We start from the raw sequence: 19,208 nt of genomic DNA on the forward strand, positions 1-19,208 counted from the left end.
CATTTTATATGTAAGCAGATGTGCCCACGAAAAGCTCACAAAAATCAAAACTCAAAGAAATGCCGAAAATAATGCTCAGCATGGTCAAGATCAGCGTAGGTACAGAGTTCCAGGATCCGAGTCATACCTGCTTACCAAGCAGGTGTGTTTACGTCTACTAAGGTGTCATTCACAAATTGTTCATTTTAAAATGCGATTACCAGCCCTGCAGCTTTGTCATGGTTACTTCAGTTGTACGCACTCACCTAGAACCAATCCAGCCAGAGTGGCCTTTAACATACTAGGAGACTGAATAAGCATCCTTATTTACACTGAACCGATAATCTGAAAAGTTTGCTGTGTGGTTCATAGAAATAAAATTTGACTGTAGCACATGCAAAAGGAATGAGTCCCAAAACTGTCAAATTGTCCACAAAAGGAAACGTGAAGCATAAGCAATCTTCACACCAAGAGAGACGAAAACACCCCTCAATAAGAAATGTTCTGTTTATTTAAGAACTAAATCATAAATAGTACAATCACTTGCAACCACTGCTCATAACTGCTTCCACATTAACATCACATTCACAGTGCAAAGCAAGGATGCACTAGAGTGAAAGGCCTTTAATAACGCTGAGCCCCAGCAGCTTCTTACCAGGCAACTAAAGACAAGATAAAGGTCGCTTTCCTGCAAAGGTGGCTGAAAGGATAACTTGCAGACAATGCTTCTCAAACTTGTTCACTCAGTAGCATCTTTATTTCCTCAGAACTATAACTGCGTCATAAACCATACAGTTCTTTGAAAGACAAGCTGCATTTTTTTCCGTAGAATACAGAAAAAAAAGTTTATCATGTAATAGCTTATTCTACATAACACTTTCCACGCAACTTGGACTCCATTGTACTAAAGTACATGTAATGATCTGCACTTTCACTGCATTTCTTTTCTTTTTTTTTCCTTCATTGCCAAGATGTAGGCTGTCCTTGTTGATACACTGCAAAACTAAACTTTGCATGTGTTATAATAAACAAAAATACTACTCCACTATAAGAAAGCAAACAACCACCACAAAAGGAAAAATTATGTAACAAAAGCAATGGTAAAAGCACTGACAGTTTGTGGCTACCAAAAAGTATATAAAAAGAAAAATAATGACACCAGACAGCATTTCTACAAGTCTCCATGTGTAGCTATTGCAGGCAGTATCAGATGTTTCAAACGGCAGTTCACATCCAATGTCTAGTATTTCATGTGGTACCTCTGTAACAAACACAAAAACCAGATATATGAAGTGACACTGCAAGCCCTCCCGAGAAAATCCAATGCATCTAATACTGCTAATAATACAACTAATACCATAAAACGCCAGTCAAATCTCAATACACAAAAGTCTCCAAAGTTAATCTTTCACCATACAGTAAAACCTCGTTAAACCGTACCCGCTTGAACAGTATTTTTGTTTTAAAAATAGTAAAGTCAAATCCCCCACTCAGTGGCCATTGAACATAATGCGTTTTCTATCCGCATAAACCATACAAAGTTATTGCGTACGTATCGGTTAACACATAGTGTTTCCACTTTTCGTTGTGCAACCACGGCGGTGCATTGTCTCCATAGGGCCGCCCAGCAGAACAAGGCTCCGAGATCAGAACAGCCTCCAAGCGCCCTGTGCGTTTGCACGTGAAGCCCCACCATTTCGGCGCCGTGCACCGTGCCAGAGCGCATTGTGGCGTCGTGCAAAGAAGGACTCGCGTCATGCCGAAGCTCGGATAAAAAAAGACGTCAGATGCTCAGCATAGAAGAAAAATTAGACATCATTCGTGCTATCAAATGTGACACGAAGAAGTCGTCGCTGGCACGCGACAGGGATCTACTGTCGACTATGGTGTGCAGCATTTGAAATGCAAAGTTGTTGCTCGGCAGTGCTGCTGCGACCGCAAAAAGATGCTGGCTACGAGGTTCAACTTTTCGTCATCGTTGCCTCCGTTGTTGCCGAAGTGTCGACTAGCGATAGTGATGAGGACCACACGAAAAGCGACAGCACAGGCGATTCAGGCCCGACAGTGGCAGAGGCTGCACGTTACGTCGGCCTTGTGAATGCAATCGGCGCGACGAGAACAGCACCCCGCAATGAAAAAGGCGCCTCGCGACTTCTGTAGCGCTACCGCCCCCGTGCACGGAGAACATGAAATGCCAACAAGCAATCTGCCATGCGAGTGTTTGACGAGAAGTTGGCTCGCAGCTTCAGTAAGTTTGAGGCCGGTGTCGTCGCTGCTAGGCCTCCGCGGCATCAATCGAAAATAACACTTTTGTCGTGCGAATGGAGTAAATAATGCATGGTTTTTTCCCCTTTCATCACACTCTCTCCGAGTTCCGTTTCTGACAGGTAAGTGGCCGATCTCATGCTATTTTGGTTAAGCAGTACTACCGTTTAGTACGTACTTCTTCCGAGCTCCGGCCAACTACGGTTTAATGAGGTTTCACTGTATCAGAATTTCCAATCAGGTAATCTGAACAGACCTAGAGTGCCAACACAAGGTGTAATGACACATGAAACAAGTTCTTCAGCTTTGCAGCATGAAACTAGAGTACCGACTCATTCGGTAAATCAAATTAGCACAGGCATAATGTTGGGAAAACAGTATTCAAGGTCCTTCCCATGTCTTTCCACTCAAGTGTCATGCTGAACTAACCAACACTGCTCACCTTTACAACTGAAGAGGATCAGGCTGACGAATAGAAGTGCACCTCAGGGTGTCTTGTTGGTCTGCGGCGGAGACTGCTTCAGTTGCAAGATGATAGAGCGCATGCGTGACACATCCTTGCTATTGCGTGCAGCCTTGGGGTTAAAGTCGCACAGCTTGGCAATGGCCTCCCACTCCTGGCCCTTTGGTGCCGGTGAGTCACGCTCATGCACCCACTCTTTTTCAGCGTTCCTGAAAGGTTACAAAGCATAGCCATAAGTGGCGCAGGCAAAGGACAATAAAATATTTTCAATTCCAATTCAACTTACTTTCCAAAATGAAAACAAACTAAAAATTCAGAAGTGGTATCTGAGAAAAAGATGTTTTAAGATAAGAAGCAAGCTGCTTTAAGATTTCACATTCAATAACTGTGCTTCAAGAACAAACTGGATGATGTAAAACATTACGCAGTACTTGCATGCTTCTGCACCTAAATGTAATGGTGAATGTGACTATTGTGTTTGTTATTCACATTGTTAGTGCCACAACACATACTAATAGGTGCATATAATACTACACAACACTTATTATTTTGTTGTTCCTTACATTGTGCCTGTATCACAATACCCAATGACAGAAAAATGTTTTCATTAGTGTTACTGAAACACTGAGTCGCTCATCCATACTGCCATAGTCAGCAGCGGAGCAAAACACCAGTGCATGATTGCATTAGGTGACAATATTCGCAGAAGCGTGGAAAGGGTGAGAAGAAAGAAAACAGAAAGAGAACACAACAGCTGTTCCCCAATGAGGAGGGTGGACCTCACACAAGTGTATGGAGTAGGGTACAGAGAAACGTTAAGAGGGACATGCCCACTGACTCCCTTTTCTATCCTTCTATGTCTTGAGATGAACTGCTTTGCCCCTGTCCCACAAAGAAGCTAAATATTCAGCTATGTGCAACAAAGGAGTAAGCAGACCGCCTTTTTAAACTTTTACCACTTTTCAAAACGGGCACCCTCCCGCTTTTACTCTGCCTATTTTCCATGTACTAAACTTTATGCCAAGCACAAGCCATTACTTTGCCCGATAGTTGAAATTTACTTGTACCACTGGTTGGGGATGCGCTGAAAAATGATTATGTATGGCTAGAACCAGTGCTTGCCATCAGCTTTAGCTGCATGCGATACTACTAGACTGGTCGATACAATTAGTAACTTGCAATAATTCCTTGTAACATGACGCCTCGCGTCATTTACAAGCAACATGCTCAAGCAACATGCTAAAAATATGGTAATTATACAGCAATTATATGCCAGCATTGATAGAGCAATAGTGCTATAGCAATTATATGCCAGCATTGATAGTGCAATAGCAATTATATGCCAGCATTGATGGGTAGCAGAAGACAAGTGCAGCCCTAGATGCAAGTAAAATTCTGTTTATTAAGCTGATGTTGCAGAAGTTCATGTTTTCTGAAGTCTAATTATTTTTGTAATAATAGGTGATGTCCAAATCTATGCCCCCGTGATGGCTCCCTCCAAGTAATTGACACTAATCTCGAAGCTCATGCTTTTGCTGGCTGCACGTGCCAGACTTTTAATGCGCAAGCATTATATGCCCCATTACACGAAAATTCGGCGGCGGCGTGACCAACGAATGGTACCACAAATGACCGACGGAACCAAGAGCAAAAACACGTCAAAAATGCTGAGATTGAGGTCAAATTTCTCAGGGAAGTTTCTGTAAACAAAGTAAATTAATGGCTTTGGAAAGAAAATTTGGTACGTTTTGGTCTGAGTGGGAACCAAACACAGGCCTCCAAGGTGCACGATGAGCATGCTTCCCCAACACCATGGTGGCTACACCGCTCTAGCTGACTAAAAGTGTGCCTAGTGCGTGTGTCATCGCACACGTCACGTCGCAACCATCTGGCTAACTAAAGATGTGGCCTAGAGTGTGCCTCACTGGGCACGTGACAGTGCAGTCAATGGGCAGGAGGTGGCGCCACGTTGCGAATATAAAATGAGCGCACTGCTTGCCTTGCGTCTCTTGCTCTTCGGATTTCATCGATCAGCGTTTGCCATGATCAGCAAACCCTGATCATAGATCGTGCCAAAGCGACTATATAATGATTTTGCATTCCCACAAGTAAGCAGTCTTAAGCTGGAACAGCATGACACGTTTTTTGACGCAACTGACGCACGGCAGAGGGGCCAGGGCGTCATGTCGATGAACGCGCCCATGAAAATCGCGTAGCTGCGTCGGGCTGTTGGGAGTAGAAAAAACAGAAAAGAGCGCATCGCATTCTGCTGGCTGACCCGCGGCCACCAATGACAGTGCAGCGCGAGTGGCACGTCACGGCAATGTCACGCATTAGTTCGCCAAACGCCACCAGATGGTGTTGCCCTCCGCACATTTCGGCCTAACAGGGGAACGAGGGCGCGCTTTTCAAAACCACTTGTAGTGTGAGTAATGCGCATTTGGTAATCGTGCTAAATTGCCATTGCTCCTGCGGTGCTCCCGTACTTATCATGGACAAAGACATCTTCAACGGAGCAATCACTGCAGAAGTGGGTGGAGCAGCATCGCGTCCTGCGGGATTTCCGTGCGGGAAAGGTCGCCTTCGCAGGCAGAGATCAATCCTTGGCCACAATGTCGTACAAACGGTGCACACGATAACTATACTTGGGAGAGAAAGGTAGCTCTGTAATGACTCCCGAGGTGACTTTATTAACAGCGTTTCCTAATATAAAGAGTAAATTACTTCCGTGTAAAGACACTAATCCATGCTCTGGGGATTTCCCCTTGTCTACCAACCCCGGCTAACATGGCGCAGCAGGAGCGGACCCACTGCATTCGTGTGGGTGCCGATGCGTCAGCGGTGGCACGGACATTGGCAATGCATCCGCTTTTCGCGAGCGAAAAATGTGTCATGCGGTTACAGCTTTAAGTATCGCTGCCAATTTTTTTTTTTTTTTTATTGAGCCAATTCAAACAAAGTTGTAGTATATGCCAGTAGTGCTATTATTGCAATGCTGGCACCCATTCCGGGCATAATTTGTCAATGGCATTTTGTATCTCGCAGGAACCACAGAACTTTGGGTACTCGGGGGGGTACAGCACTCATGCGTGTCGCCATGCATTGAACAGTTCTGCTGCTCCACTTTTTACCATGAAGGCAGCTCCGTTCGTTAGCACACATCTTTTTAATTCGTACTACGTATAGAATAAAGCACAAGAGCCTAATAAGATAGGTAGTTTAATTTTAAACAATACCTATGGGGTACTTAACAATGGCCAACATACATACAGTAATCTTGTACGCTGCTTTTGAAGTACCAAGGCTTCACCACCAGTTCGCACCACATATCGGTTTTTACAACTTCGTGGGGCAATTTAAAATAATTTTTACTTTTATCATGCGCAGCACGCTCAATTCTATCACTATAAATCCTGGTCTTTTCATTTATACCAACATCTCGCAACATTCTGGCCAGTTGTCAGTCCCTCTATATGGCACTCAAACATGTGCACTCCATGCATGATGATGATGAAATGATGACGTTACGACAATGGCATGACGACAACAACATGACACAGGAATAACTATTACAGAGTAACAAATACTGAGTGACAATGACTGTAACGACGACGAGATAAGGATTCTGGAACAATGATGAACGGTATGACAACATCATGACGACGACGCAATGACGACGATGGTACAAAGGCAACAGTATCACAACAATATACCCATGAATGCACGACGACACAATCACAATAAAATGAAAGCACGACGACATTGGATCGATGATGGCAATACGACGAAGATGGCATTACGACGCAATGACGTTTCTGAAGTGATAATGATGGCATGACAACTATCAGATGAAGAAATTGCAATGACAATGATGGAACGATCGTGACAGCACTGTGATGACATAAGACCACGAATGCATGACGTCTGTACGACAAGAGTGCAATTACAATGTTCGCATGACAACGGCGCCATGATCCTGATGGAACGACAGCGTGTTGACAAAATTACAAGGCAGGGAAACGACAGAATGTAGACGGCAGAACGATGACGACGGCATGACAACAAAGGAATAAAGGCAATGATGACAGAATACAACAATGGTACAACGACAAAGCCATTTTTGTGTTGGAGCTGATATATATATATATATATATATATATATATATATATATGTATATATATATATATATATATATATATATATATATATATATATATATCCACAGTTATATCCACAGAGATACTGACTGAGCCATATGCCAGCAGCCATGCAAAAACCGGGAGAGTAGGCAACGAAAGCTACACTTGAACAGTGGGAAATCTGAGTTGAATGCTCATTTAATAGCAGTTTTCACTTGCAAAGAGCCACCACTGCATTCTGAAAGTGATGTCATTATTTAACATTCACAAGCCACAGTCTTTGATTTGCTTACGTCCGAATTATTCTGTTTCAATTTTATTTGTCCTTTATAATGAACTGTTCACTTATAGATACTGCAATTTTATGTGATCCTTATAATGAAATGTACAGTAAGCAATAACTATCAAAGTCAAGTACAATATCATTGTCGCAGTATTGCCGCAAAACAGACCTGCATGCTTATTATGTTTAGCTCCATTACGACGTTATGCTGCAAAGCAAACTAAGTGAAAAAAAAAAGCACAATGTAGTTCAAGTAAACAGGGAGGAACACACATGCAAGAAAAGCTCACAACAGAAGCTGCATTCAAAATATAACAGCAAATTGTGCTAGCTTCTTCCTGAAGACTGTTCCAGTGAATTATTGTTCTTAAAGAATAAGGATTTTAAAACAATTATTTTGCGGTGTTAACAGTGTAGGTGACAGTGAAATGCTTGTGCCTTGTAGCGTAACCTGCATGCAATGTGAATTTACAGGTTACGTAAAATCATAAAGGCTGTTCCAAGATTTGAAAATAAAATTTCAAGTAGGAAACATGATCAGGATCTGCAACAGAAGCTTGTAGTCCACTTTGCTTGAGTATTTTAATGACTATTGAGGCGTCTAAGAACTTTCTATCAGAATATTTGTAGTACGCCATTGTTTGCCAACATGATAGGACCCTCAAAAAGTTAAAATTCTGGGGTTCTTTAGGGGGGAAAACCACAATCTGATTAGGCAGCACATTATGCAGGGGGACTGCACTTTATTTTGACTACCTGAAGTTCTTTAATGTGCACCCAATCCATGGGACATAAAACTTTGCATTTTGCCCCCATCGGATTTTGGCCACTGTGGCCGGGATAGAGTCCACAACCTCAAGCTCAGCAGCATAACGTCACAGCCATTGAGCTGCTGCAGTAGGTAGAATCCCAAAAGATCACCGGATCATTCGAAGTGAAAAAGTGAGAGACCAAAACACTGTTCCATATTGACGTGCCTCGCAACGAAAACAATGAACATCAAAAGGCCAAGAATAATGTTTAGAAATTTCGCATGCAGTGGACGGTGAAAAGGTAGCATGGGATGATATGCTAGCTCATTTTGGGAAGATCTCGCATTCGCTGACATTTTCTATTAACTTGCTCAAACTTCTCAATGTGGCAGACCACCAGTTAAGGCGCTTCCACTTTATCAACACCAAGATGTGGAAATTCAGATTCCCACTCATATGACAGCAGAAATAATGAATCTACATGCCACAGTCCTAGCAACAATAAGTCAATGCTCATTCCCTGCTACACGCTAGTATTCCCTCTAAACAATTCAGTGATTTTATTGGCTTATCGTATGCCAACTTGCATCAGCCATTAACGTGCAGTTTAACCTCCTCCCACCCAAACTTTTGCACACTTTTCATTCAAAGGACTGAAGTGACCTGCAACAGTGGCCTTCTCCGACTTGTTTAGTTTGTCTACCTTCATTAGGGCCACTTGACCTAACATAAATCTAGTCATTATCAAGTTTTAAAATTAATTGTTTTACTAAGACGTACTACAGGAACCAGCATTTTCTAGTAATCCCTTGCAATGTATCACTAGCATCAAATATGCTTCCTCAGCACAAAGAAAACAAACCAGCAGAAAGGAATGCGATGAATCTATTCCCAGAACAAGCTTCGAACACAAAGCTTTAGAAACTGTTCCCCAGTGCTTTAAGGAAAAGGAGTGCAGGGAAGAAAAAGCCACAGCACACAACACACAGTGTAATGATGCGCAATGAGAGAGAGCCGCGCAATAGCGGTTGACGACTTACTTGGAAACTTCTCTGAACAGCAAGTGGAAAAAAAGGAAGAGACATATGAATATGTCTGACAATGAGAACAACAGCACTTAACTACAATACACGCAACAGACAGACATCAACAACACACAATTACGGACTTTTCAGGCTACAAGAACAGGGATCTCATACACGACCCACAAGTCACACACAACATTTACAGCTCCTGCCTGTAGCTCACATGGCCTTCCCCATTAATACGCTATTGCAGTTCCTTAGCTGTCTAAGCATTATAGAACTCTCCCGTTATGCCTTGAATGCATCCCAGTAGTGCACAAGGGGGCTATGCACCACAGATACATTCCAGCATCTCGTACGAGTTTTGAGGCACCATACTAGAGTGATTCTGGCAAATAACAAATCTCATTGCCATTTTTCTCTAACAAAGAATGTTGCACAGCAATAAAGTTACTTAGAGCACATTATTTAAGTAAGAAGAACATGTACTGTTGCAATCACATTGAGGCCAACTGGCCCATTATCTTTCTGAACACAGACAGCGTAATGTACACCCATGAGCAAAACTATGCGGACCACAGGGTCACCATAAAAACAAAATTTCTTCGTAATTAACACACAGAACGGAAACTCACAATTACACTAGAAAACTCGTAATGCCAAGTGTCTACTTCAGTCTTTAGTTTCAAGTTTCATTTATATACAGAGGAGCAAATGAGTTTTAACGCGCAATCCCTGGTCCGTATACTTTTGCTCACGGCTGTACATGCGTGTTTCAGGCAACAATCTTACATCAAGCTCAATTTTCCATGCATAAGGAAAATACTTGTGCTGGTCATAATCTTTGAATGGTCATGGAAGAAACGACAGACAAAGCCCAATTATCAGAAGCCTGTTAAAGCGTCAGTTTTTTCAATCATCCAAGATAGATAGTCGTGAAATAACTACAGTACAGTGCGTGCCATGCTTGTGTAGAGCACGCAAATGGCAGCCGCCAAGGCGCTCCAGAGCCAGCCAGCGACATCAACGGTAGTTGCTGGGCTCGAGATAAGATGCATCTGGGCACGCTTGGCCACACAGACAGACAAGCCTTGCTCTTTTACCGCTCGCAGGAGCAGACATTAACGCAGCACCTTCGTCTTGTCACTGCTACTTGCTTCGGTGGCAGTTTCACTTTCGCACGGAGCAACGCAGCACACAGGCAAAGTGCCTTCTCACTGACACTCAGCTAATCAGACTTCATAATGCAAAAAAAAAGGGTAAGGTATGCAGACATGAACACAAGAGAAGTGGACAACACGAACGCCGTAAACTTCCGAGGGCAGTGAAAGAGCAAGGCTCATCTGTAAGTGTGGCCAAACGTGCCCAGACGCATCTTATCTCGAGCCCAGCAACTCCCATTAAATGTTGTTGGCTGGCTCCAGTGTCTTAGCGGCCACTGTTCCTGCACTCTACACAAGGGTGATGCACACTGTACATGGTGCAGTACAGCCTATCAAATGTCTGCCTGTTTTAGCCTATTTCACAATATTCAGGCAACAAGCACCAGTACGCCGCAACTAGAGAAACAAGACAAAATTCACAGGAAAGTGGTGGTTTGAAGTGAATAACAGTAGTCAAACAAGGATGTTGCTTGAGCCGTTTCGACAAGAAGACGTCTTCATCAGGACAGCAACCCTACCTCGATCAAGACGAGTCCCTTTGTTTGAACATTCTCCACCAACGTTCTTTGTTCAATCAGTGTTATTCAGTTCACCACAAGGGGTTACTCTGATCTCACAACAAAACTATGAACAATGTCAACAAAGCTTACCTGCATCTAAACATGGATTCATAACTGCAGACAGTATTCAATCACAATGCATTAGCCACGTGCATTCTCAATGTAACAATTTAAATATGAAGTAAATGTGCTACAACACAATGAAAATAACAAGGCAAAATAACGTGAGGTTCACGAGTATTACCTGTTGGCCAACTTGGCCTTTTCAATTTGCTCATGATATCGTGCGTACCACTCCTCAAGCTCTTTCTTTGCCGTTGCTCGAAGTTCAGTTTTCTTCTCCTCTTCTTCGATATCTGAAGCGAATGAAAAAGAAATTGCTGCAACACCACTGTGACCTTTGTGTTCTTTATTTTTATTTTGTTTTGTTTTTTTGCCATAAGACTGACATTTCTCGAAGTAGAATTTCTAAAATTACCGATTCACAAATTGTTACAAAAATAGCTTTTGTTCACCCAGTAACAGTCACTCAACGTTAGCATTTACTTTTACATTACAAAGGGTATGACCACTATCATCGGTAAACTTCCCTTAACATAAATTAAGTGTCCTTAGAAATCATGGGCTACATTATGTAACTTTTTTTTTTCATTTCTATTCCAACTGCCCGTGACAACTGGCTTGCACAACCCCACAACATCGTTATGTCTTGGATAGGCCATTGTGTGCAATGGACAATAAGAATGTAAAACAAAATGGATTGTTAGAAAATACAACCTCAGGAATTTCTAGTGGTACAAGGTATTTTCACATATTGTGACACTACCCTCTTGCAAGAGGAGACGGAGGGAACATTTTATTAGTAAATAAGGGAGCTCTGTATTAAGCTCCTGTCATGCAAATGGTGTAATTTTTTTTTTTTGTGTGTGTGTGTTGCAGCTAGGTGTCAGGCATCTTTGCTCCTGGAGCTCCTGTACATCTCTATGTCCAAATAAAACCTGAATTTAAGATTGGATAGAGTTACCAGCATAGTGTTCACTTACATGCTACTCTGCAAGAATTTTTTCAAGGTGTTTCACATCAGTAGAGATGGTCCTTAATTTGGTCTTCTGAAAACTTCCTTTGTCCCTCCATCATTCCTAGCAAACAGGAGGCGACAATTCACCGCGCAGGGTGATGTTCCACCCAGTGACACATCATGCCAATGACAATAACAGGCTTGATGCAGTAAAAAGAATTCACTAATCTGAAATACAAAAGGTTTCAAATGCCTCAACATGAAGAGCGTGTACTTTAAAGGCTGTTTCGATCTATTGCCAACGTCTGTTGCAATATTCATAATCCTGAGCTTCCTTTCATTTTCTATTTACATTCTCTGCTGCTAAGTTATCCCTGCAATCAGACATACCTTGGCATTAACACATTCAGCTCAACACTGGGTGGAGGGCAGTGCAATCCCTCAACCAAATCAGTCGTTCTTAGGCAACTCGTAAGCTATCATTTTCTGATGAGACAGTGTTGTATTTGCCATCTCAGAGGCTCTGAAATAAATTCTCTCAAACAACACTTTATCACAGGAACCGGCAAAGAGCATAATTGAAGCACAGTAACCATTTCAGTTGTGGGGCAGCGCTGCCTTACCTTCAACAGTCTACAAATAGGATGAAGTGTGCATACAGCATTGCATGTAAAAGAATTTATGTGTTTGAGCTACACCAGACACATCCATGAGTATTACCATTTGCAAATTGTGTGTTGTGTGCTGTTTTATGCAGAACAATCAAAAAGCTTCTGTAAAGCAATACGTTCAAGAGCACTTACTAACTGATATTGTGGGTTAAGTGTAAATTGTACAAAAATGTAGGCCCCACTGCAACTTGAAGCAAAGCCAGCTTTCCTTTGAGCTATCAAACGTCTGCTGATCTATGTTCTTCATAATAGGTTCATTGAGCTGTTGTATTGGCATCAGAATAGGTATAATTGAGTCAAGGGTGAGGATTCCCACAATGGTGTTCAAAACAGGCAACACGGAAACTCTTAGAGAAAGTCAAACAGGATGCATCACTTCTGTTTGTACCCTGTCACTACCCATCGAAGATCGTGTTTGGGTACACCATGGGTCGAAATATCCACGTGGTCAGGGCTGGGCAAAGATACTTTGATATTTTATACGAGATACGAGATACGAAATGCTCGGGCAACAAGTATTTGAGATAAAGATACAAGATACTATCGCAATTATTGTGTACGATATAATATACTTCCTACTTTTATCTTAACATACTTCAACACATCGGCTACTTTGTTATAACAGATGTAATGTAGCAGCAAATGCGTATGCACAAGAATGTTTCCTTGTAAATTTTTTAACTCCGACTAACCTTGTTTCATTTGAATGAAATGTCTCTTAGCATCTAAAGCTTTGTCTTCCTTGATCAAAGTATATTTTCATTCCGCAACAATTCATTGGGGTTGCTTTAGCTGCTTAACATGAAAACTCTTTCTACCCAGTGCTGTAAGTGGTTCTTGATTGTCGGTTTTGCAACTGATGGGAGTCGCTGCTATGCTTGCCAACCAACTAGCGGGTTGCCATCTAATTACAAGAACGTCAATAAGAAGCCTCTGCAAGATGACGCAAATATCACTGTGGTGTTCTACCTTGTCCGCAAACGTATAACTGTTTATGCACTTTTTGGCACAGATGGAACTAAAAACAAAAAAGAAAGGTCGGCTGCGCACAGACATTAAGCACTTGTTTTTGTCAAAACATCTCGAACGCCACCATGTGACTCTGCTGCACCAATAAGGATGCAGACCTCATTGCCTGCCGTTGCTGGAGGGCTCTGGTGGAAACATAAAAATGTCACTGCCTTTAGTTTTATTCAGGTGGCTTAGTGGCAGCCCTATCAGCTTGAGAAGCAGAGTTCAGCCAATGTTTACAGTTTCACACGGTGATTTTGCAATAGCCAGTATCTTGAATCTTAAGATACAAGATACATCCTTCTATGTATTGGAAATACAGATACTGATACACATCTTGCCAGCCGTATCATGATACAGATACAAGATACCAAAAGAGTATCTAAGATGGTACCCAAGATACATGTGTTTTCGATACTGCCCAGCATTGCAGGTGGTTAAACAGAGGTTCTAGTCATGTAGAGGTAAAAATTGAAATTCAATTCTGTGGTTTAACCCTGTAAGTTCAGTGCCCGAGTATACTCGCTTGGTCGCCGATGCACACCCCTAGTCATGCCCAAGATCATTTGTGAATGTGAAACATCCAGACTGGTTGTGCCATCTACTGGGAAGTTGGTTAAACTAAAATTTTATGGTAGGTTTTGTTTCTGTATGAAAGATGGTGCCGCAAAGCTTATAAACTGTCAGTGATGCTCACACCTCATTTTTTGACATGCAAGACTAATAAAAAGCCAGTGCATATTTTTAAACGATGCACAAATCCAAAAAATTCCTATGAATTGATTCAGAAAGCTTCTATGTTGATTACGAAATGTGGTTAAAAAGCAATGACAGCGACAAAAAGGCTATGTTGCCAGAGGAACACTACCTTAATGAAAGCTGCTTATTAGCATAAGTCTGAACTTCCGTTTCATATTTCCAGATATCGAAATTAAAATTTTGAGAAATATAATGTTAATAAATAGAATTTGAATTTAAAGCCTGATAATGTGCTACTTAGGTAGTAATTGAATTTGTTGTACTTCAGTATACCAGATGCCTAAAGCATTAATGGCCTAAAGCTGCACAATGCACTAGGAGGGATGCTGCAGAGGAGAGCTCCAGATTAGCTTTGACCACCTGGCCGTTACAAGCACTTCTGCACTCCACACCGATTGAAGCGCGGCTGCCCCAGTCTAGAATTGAATCCGTGACATTTTGCTCAGCGGGAGAACATCACAGCCACCAAGACACAATGAAGGATGTCAGAGTGATGCCAGTGCAAACTGCCATGACAGCTATGGCATTATAGTGAAACCTCGTTAAACCGTAGTTGGCCGGAGCTCGGAAAAAGTATGTACTCAAACGGTAGCTACTGCTTAACCGAAATAGCACGAGATCGCCCACTTACCTGTCAAAAACGGAACTCTGAGAGAAAGTGATGAAAGGGGAAAAAACATGCAGTATTTATTTACTTCGCGCGACAAATGTGTCATTTTTGTTTGATGCCGCCACGGCCTAGCAGCGACGACAGCGGCCTCAAACTTACTGAAGCTGCGAGCCAGCTTTTCAGCCATCCCCTTCTCCTCGGCAAACACTCGCATGGCAGATTCCTTGTTGACGTTGCATATTCTCTGTGCACAGGTGCTATAGCATGGCAGAAGTCGCAGGGCACCTATTCATTGCGGGGTGCTATTCTTGTTGCGTTGATTGCATTCGCGAGGCTGACGTAACGCGCAGCTTCTGCCACTGTCGTGCCTGAATCGCCTGTGCTCTCGCTTTCCGTGTCGTTTTTATCACTGTCGCTCGGCAACACTTCGGCAACAACAGAGGCAACGATGGCAAAAAGTCGAACTTCGTAGCCGACATCTCTTCCTGGTCGCAGCAGCGCTGCCGAGCAACTTCTTCGCATTCCAAATGCCACACACCATAGTCAACAGTAGCCCCAGGTCGCATGCCAGCACCGACTTTTCGTGTCACGTTCGATAGCACGAACGATGTCTAATTTTTCTTCTATGCTAAGCACCCGGCACATTTTTTTAAGAGAGTTTGGGCATGACACGAGTTCTCACTTGCATGACACCACAACGCTGTCTGGCAAGGTGCCAAAATGATGATGTTGATGTGGCTTCACGCGCAAACGCACAGGGCGCTTGGAGGCCGTTGTGCTCATCTCTGAGGCCTGTTGTTCTGCCGGGCTGCCCGAGGGAGATGACGCACCGGCACGTTTACGTGACGAAAAGTGGAAACACTACATGTTAACCGATACGTACACAATAAGCTGGTACGCTTTATGCAAATACAAAACACATTATGTTCAATGGCGGCTGAGTCGGGGATTTGACTTAACTACTTTTAAAATGAAATGACTGTTTAAGCGGGTACGGTTCAACGAGGTTTTACTGTACTACTGCTGCATTAGGCATATTCTAAAGGCCAACCCCCACGTACGCTTGCCAACATGTGCCTGCACGCATACGCATGCGCAGACAGTGCGAGACAGCTTGTGCATGTCAAAGCACAGAGATCTGTTCCAAACAGATATGGGCACTCGGGCACGCTCGTGCTTGGATCTCTGTCGTGCGTGTAGCGCCACATTTACTATGTGCTCGACTGGGCTGGAGTACGTACTTGCTCATCTGGTTGTGCCTTCCACCAGCTCAACGAACAGATAGTAGTCAAATCCAGACTGCACATTTTGAAGCACTATCAATTGCTCAATACGAAACGATGTCTGCTAAGGTGCCAAGCCAACATACCAGTAGTGAGCACACGGCGCGTGTCTCTTGTACACCTAAACTTCCACTCTTTGCAAGGCACAGCAGGCACAGAACGCATAGACACAAGCTTGCACGTGTCGCCAGTACATGTGTGGTCTGGGCTGAAAAGAACTTTGCAAACAAAGAAAGCACCAACCCTTTTGCTCCAGTCTCTTGGCCTGCTCTTCACGCCATTTCTTTATTTTCTCAGGCTCCTCACGGACAGGGGTCGGCCGTGGTGACGTGTCCGGGACAACTGTTGGTGGCTGAGATGGCCCATTCATCTGAAAAATTAAATTGAAGGACAAAATCACAGCTCTACTTTTTATGCATACAGCAACCACTGAACACATTGCTACTGCACATCCAGGGTACCACTGCGCTGCTGCATACTTCACAGCACAGCATATTTAACCCTTTACCTCATGTACACAAGCTAATCACGTCCACATGTTTTACACACCAGCTACCACCGAGAAGCTAGCCTACTCCATAAAAAAAAGATACAATTTGCCAAAGACAATCTGAGCAAGTCCACACATCTAGTATTGTTGTTCCGTCACAGGTTGCCACAACTCTCACAGGGCATGGAAGTCTTGTTTGGTGCATTCACTTTTTCTTTTTACCTTATTGCCCATGAGAAAGCTAACTTCAAGCAGAACAGTGAAGCTACTTTCTTTCACATTAAAGAAATGTTATGAGTGTTCTGCAAATACACATTTTTCTAAATGTATTCTCTCATTTCCCTCCTTGCTTCCCACCTATGAATTGCACTGACATACTAAAAATTATGCAGACCCAGCGCACATATTTGTATCTGTGAAGTGAGGGTTTCGTGAAGTGGTTAGTTAATTATATGCTATACAACTGATCATCTTGTGCATAGCATCTTGCTGCATAACGATTAAGTGCCCACCAGATGTTAAGATGCGAAGGCGCCCCACCAACCACATTACCATGCATTACAATGTCTTTGGGATCAGCCCATTTTGCTGAAACTGTCTCCAAGATCAGGTCACCAAGTGTGTCGATGCTGGAGGACTGTCTAGCTTTATTGGGTGAGAAACCAACCATTGCCACCATGCCAAACTCCGAGAAAGAAGACGTATATTCACAAGTGGAAAACAAGAAAGCAATATAGATCCCCACAAAGCCCGAAAACCATTACACTTCAAAAAAAATTTGAACAACCTGTTCACATTTATTTCTGGCCATGAAGTCTCTTGTTACTAATAAAACAGTGAAATGATCATTTATTAAAATTAGTACAGTAATTAATTAGTAATTGATTTGGTGAGCAAGCCATAACTGATAACTCCCATCAGCATATAAAAAAAAACTAGTACAGGCTCTGGATTGGGTTCCCAGCACTTTAATTCGAGTTTCAAGCATCACTATCAAAAATGATATGTCGGGCTCTGTGGGGATTACATATATATTTTTATCATGTAAACTCGCCGCATATATTGGAATCTATGTGAAGCGAAGCTTTCGTGAAATGGCTGATTGCTATAAAACTGCTTGAAATAATTATATGCTCACTGCTGTATATTTATGACAATGAGGATATTTATGCAACGTTTGTTGTTTGACAGCGTAATTACGTAAAGAAGGGAGACGGCAACAAGCACACGTACAGGTAGGACAGATGGGACTACATATCGGCCAATTCATTACGCGAGTGCGGATCTGCGTGTGAGCTCTTGGGTAAAACAGCAGCAGCTGCCACGTTCAGCAATGTCCCGGCGGGTTCGCAGTGAAAGCTTCACTTAAATGACAAATGAGCCGCTGCGAGTTGTTCCTTTCGTGCATCGCAAGCTGTCTCGAGGCGCAACGCGCGAGCTACCTTCGTCACGCCGGCACGAAACCGAGGCGCGCGCCTTAGCACCCCGCGACTCCGATTAAATGCATTACTTCGGAGGTTGTTCGACTGATTCGTGGCAATTACGTGGAAAACGATCAAACTCACCTGCACTTCCGCTGCGACATCATCGACGAGGCCATCTGCAGAGATATGCGGACACATAAAATTTATTAATTTAAAAGAAGGAAGCAACCAGCGGCTACTTCGTTACCATCGCATGTACTGTGCGGTCTGCAGTACTATCACAAACCATTTTTTTTTTTTTCAACTAGCGGGCGTGTGTGAATGCCTGAGGCACGCATGCAGTGTTTTCGCGGTCGTGTCTCGCCAATCTAACGCTCTAATTTTAAATCACAAGAATATGCCGTTCCGGTGCCGTTAGAACATTTTACCTTCAAGACAGCATTCGCTAACTATTGTACGCAACGAGACAGAGCAATGAGAACAAAGCCGTTTTCACGCTGGCGAACTGAACTGCCCCCTGCAAGGCCGTAAGAAACGCCCCAAAGGATCTGCAGACGGTGACACCGCTATAACAGACTTGCAATTTGCCGGAATGTCTAGCGAAAATATGGACACGTTTCTACCGGCCTGTGGTCAATAAGCGCGAGGAAGGATATATCCTGAAGCAACAGAACCGCAGAATAAAGACGAAGAAAGCGCACCGACGGTGGGCTGCTCCTGCGGCACGGGGACACCGTCGAAGTTGTCATCCTCCAGACCTGCCAGCACGTCCTGTTCCCGTGCCAGGAATTCCGCTGCTGGATCTTCTTCTGTCACTGGTGGGGTGTCGAAACTCGCTTCGAACTGATCAAAGTCGGCCATGGTTTAGTTCTCAATACGACCTACGAAACAGTTCAATCAGAGCGCAGCAAGCTCTAATCGGCAGATAGAAAGAAGCCACTTGTGACGAGATTAAGATGTCGGTCGGCCGAAGTGGCGGCCGACTATTGGGGGCGCCACGAGACGTACGTACAATCTCTCCGGATCACTCCGGATTACGGATACCCGCGGGCCGTGCATGCCCTTGCCGGTACAAATGTTTGAATTGCTATATTAGAATTTCAATTTCAGCCGTCATAAAAATAGTTTGGCAGTGGCAGAAAATAAAATTTATTTCATTCGTTTTCGGTACAGCGTTGACCAAATCATTCTAAACGTGGTTCAGTTTTTTGGGTGGCGGCGCGGTTGTCGCGGAATGTCGCAGGAACAGATTCATGATGCCGAAGGAAATTGTTTAGAGGGAGATGACGTTGTGAACTACATTGGTTCATTT

The 19,208-nt window shown here is 43.2% G+C and overlaps 1 protein-coding gene across 2 annotated transcripts; it reads right to left on the bottom strand.

The window, feature by feature from the left end:
- Nucleotides 1-468: 468 nt before the first annotated feature.
- Nucleotides 469-18,869, bottom strand: LOC135898730 (clathrin light chain-like). 2 transcript variants are annotated; one of them, XM_065427839.1, is made up of 7 exons: nucleotides 18,598-18,869; nucleotides 18,038-18,072; nucleotides 16,226-16,352; nucleotides 10,875-10,986; nucleotides 8,923-8,934; nucleotides 2,687-2,916; nucleotides 469-1,240 (listed from the first exon to the last, which is right to left on the bottom strand). In XM_065427839.1, exons 1-6 carry the CDS (start codon nucleotides 18,755-18,757, stop codon nucleotides 2,730-2,732), a joined length of 633 nt encoding a protein of 210 aa, XP_065283911.1. In that variant the 5' UTR covers nucleotides 18,758-18,869; the 3' UTR covers nucleotides 469-1,240; nucleotides 2,687-2,729. The 2 variants fall into 2 exon arrangements, with proteins under 2 accessions (XP_065283911.1, XP_065283912.1); XM_065427840.1 differs by lacking the exon at nucleotides 8,923-8,934 and having other exon boundaries at nucleotides 18,598-18,864.
- Nucleotides 18,870-19,208: the final 339 nt, after the last annotated feature.

This window comes from Dermacentor albipictus, chromosome 3 (genome assembly GCF_038994185.2).
Source record: "Dermacentor albipictus isolate Rhodes 1998 colony chromosome 3, USDA_Dalb.pri_finalv2, whole genome shotgun sequence".
Lineage (NCBI taxonomy): Eukaryota > Metazoa > Arthropoda > Arachnida > Ixodida > Ixodidae > Dermacentor > Dermacentor albipictus.